This window comes from Propithecus coquereli, unplaced genomic scaffold (genome assembly GCF_000956105.1).
Source record: "Propithecus coquereli isolate 6110/MARCELLA unplaced genomic scaffold, Pcoq_1.0 Scaffold2, whole genome shotgun sequence".
In the NCBI taxonomy this organism is placed as follows: domain Eukaryota; kingdom Metazoa; phylum Chordata; class Mammalia; order Primates; family Indriidae; genus Propithecus; species Propithecus coquereli.
Genome location: NW_012144966.1, coordinates 18439475 through 18441500, shown reverse-complemented (window position 1 = coordinate 18441500; position 2026 = coordinate 18439475). Strand labels below are relative to the sequence as shown.

The 2026-nt window shown below is 37.9% G+C and overlaps 1 protein-coding gene across 1 annotated transcript in view; it reads left to right on the top strand.

Moving 5' to 3' along the window:
* Positions 1-2026, top strand: part of RALYL (RALY RNA binding protein-like) — a 179769-nt gene that overhangs the window by 71618 nt on the left and 106125 nt on the right. Inside the window, exon 4 of the mRNA XM_012643575.1 lies at positions 464-577. Coding sequence (XP_012499029.1) covers positions 464-577 — 114 coding nt within the window. The remainder of the gene's footprint in view (positions 1-463; positions 578-2026) is intronic.

Genomic DNA, 2026 nt, shown 5'->3' with positions numbered 1-2026 from the left:
TCTTGGTTTCAATCAATCCCCCAGGAGATGGATTAAAATACCATTGACTGCTGAAATACATATTATAATATTGTACCTCAAAGTAGCATTAGCATACCTGTCATGATTTAATTATTTCTTAATCTTAATCCATCTTACATTGCAGATTTACTCCACTTACTCAAAATGAATTGAGCATTATTTATTTTATAAAATATTTCTAGACTCTGTTATCGCTTTGCATAACCTTCAGTCAAAAGATTTAGTATCAAGTGCTCATGTCACTGAGAGTTCCTATTTGTAATTGGCAGCCTCATCCAGTATTGCAGGATCACTAGAAGTAATGAGAAGCTGATACAATTGAAAAGTATCCTATGTGATCTGACAGAGCCTCAAGAAAACACAAGGTATCTATGAGTTGTGTCCAGCATGAGTCATGTTGCATTTGATGTTCTGTTGTTTTCTTTCTCCTTTCCCCTTCCAGTGAAATCAGATGAGTTACAGACAATCAAGAAAGAATTAACCCAGATCAAAACTAAAATTGACTCCTTGCTAGGGCGCCTGGACAAGATTGAGAAGCAGCAGAAGGCGGAGGCAGGTAAGTGAAAAGGATCTGTGGCCACAAACAAGTCGGAATTAAACCCGTGGAACACTGTCAATCACTGAGACAGTACAGGGCCAGGGAGACTGGCTGAGTTTAATAGAGATTAATACAGATATGTGAATACAGTTTTTAAGCCGAGAGTTGCAACAATGGAATATGATTTCTTTACTTACAGAGAACATGAACGAATGTTTCTAAGATTCATACTAAAAAAAAATAATAATAACTATTTTGTGGAATAACCAGTAATAGTTGAATCACAATTGAAAGTTTATGTCTCAATATCATGTTAACCTTTCAGAAAATAAAATCAATTAATGGAATAATGCTATCATGCTAAAATAATATTCATATTTGATTGAATTAACTATAGCAAAATTTAACAGGTTTCAAAAATTATTATTAAAATGCCCAACTCCTGCCTTTGCAAAATTTTAGTACCCAATTTGCGGAACTTAAAGACCAACAGCATGCCCCTGGCCACCCACAGGCCAGGGTATTTGATTATATTCTTTACAACTTAATGACCTCTCTCCTTTGAATTATCAGACCTAAGCCAGCTTCATTCTAATACAATTCTAATCCTCTTTCCACATGGCGATAGGTATTTTTAAATCATAGAATATGAGAACTGATATAAATTTAGAGGTAGGCCATAGTTTGAAAACTCTGTTCTTCAAGGCCTTAGATGTCTCAGAGGCCTCCTTGGAGATGAGATGAGGGTTGGGGAAGATGCTGTAGACAGATAAATTCATGCCTCCTCCAAACCCAGCCCATGCTCTGACCAGTGTAGCTCTATCTGTATCTGTTTTAAATATAGGAATTCAACATAAGACTTAATTTGCTGGAAGATTTTCACTTAAAGAATAAACAATACAGTTGGAAAGCCATTTTGCAGATGAGAAAACAAAGGCTCAAGAAGGTAAATTGATTTTTCTATAGCCACATATCTAGTTAGTGATAGACCTAGGTCTCAAACCCAGATCTTGTAAGTGAATCCAGGGCCCTGTCCAATTAATAGCCTCAAGCTCGGGTTCTTCCCAGAGCCTGGGGCTAGCATTTCACTGATGTGAAGCTGCCCGGGTTAACCCCAACTGATAAGAGCTGATTGGAACCTAGAGCCCCTGAGCTTCAACAGACAGGAGACTTGCTGACTCTTATCACTGGGGTGAGGACCCACCTTCTTGTGGTGAGTGATCTAGGGCTCAAGAATGAACAGGAGCCAGATGTGAGGTAGGGGTATAGCGAAATGGATGAGAGAAAGGAACTCTGGTTCAAATCCTCACATACTACATACCACAGTTTTCTGATTTTTAAAATGGGGATAGTAATGTCTACCTCACATTCTGAGAAATTAATAAAGTAGCACATGCAGATTATATAGCAAAGAGTTAAAGGCTTAGTAAGTGCAGCTATGAGGGGTTAGTAGCAGCACACACATAT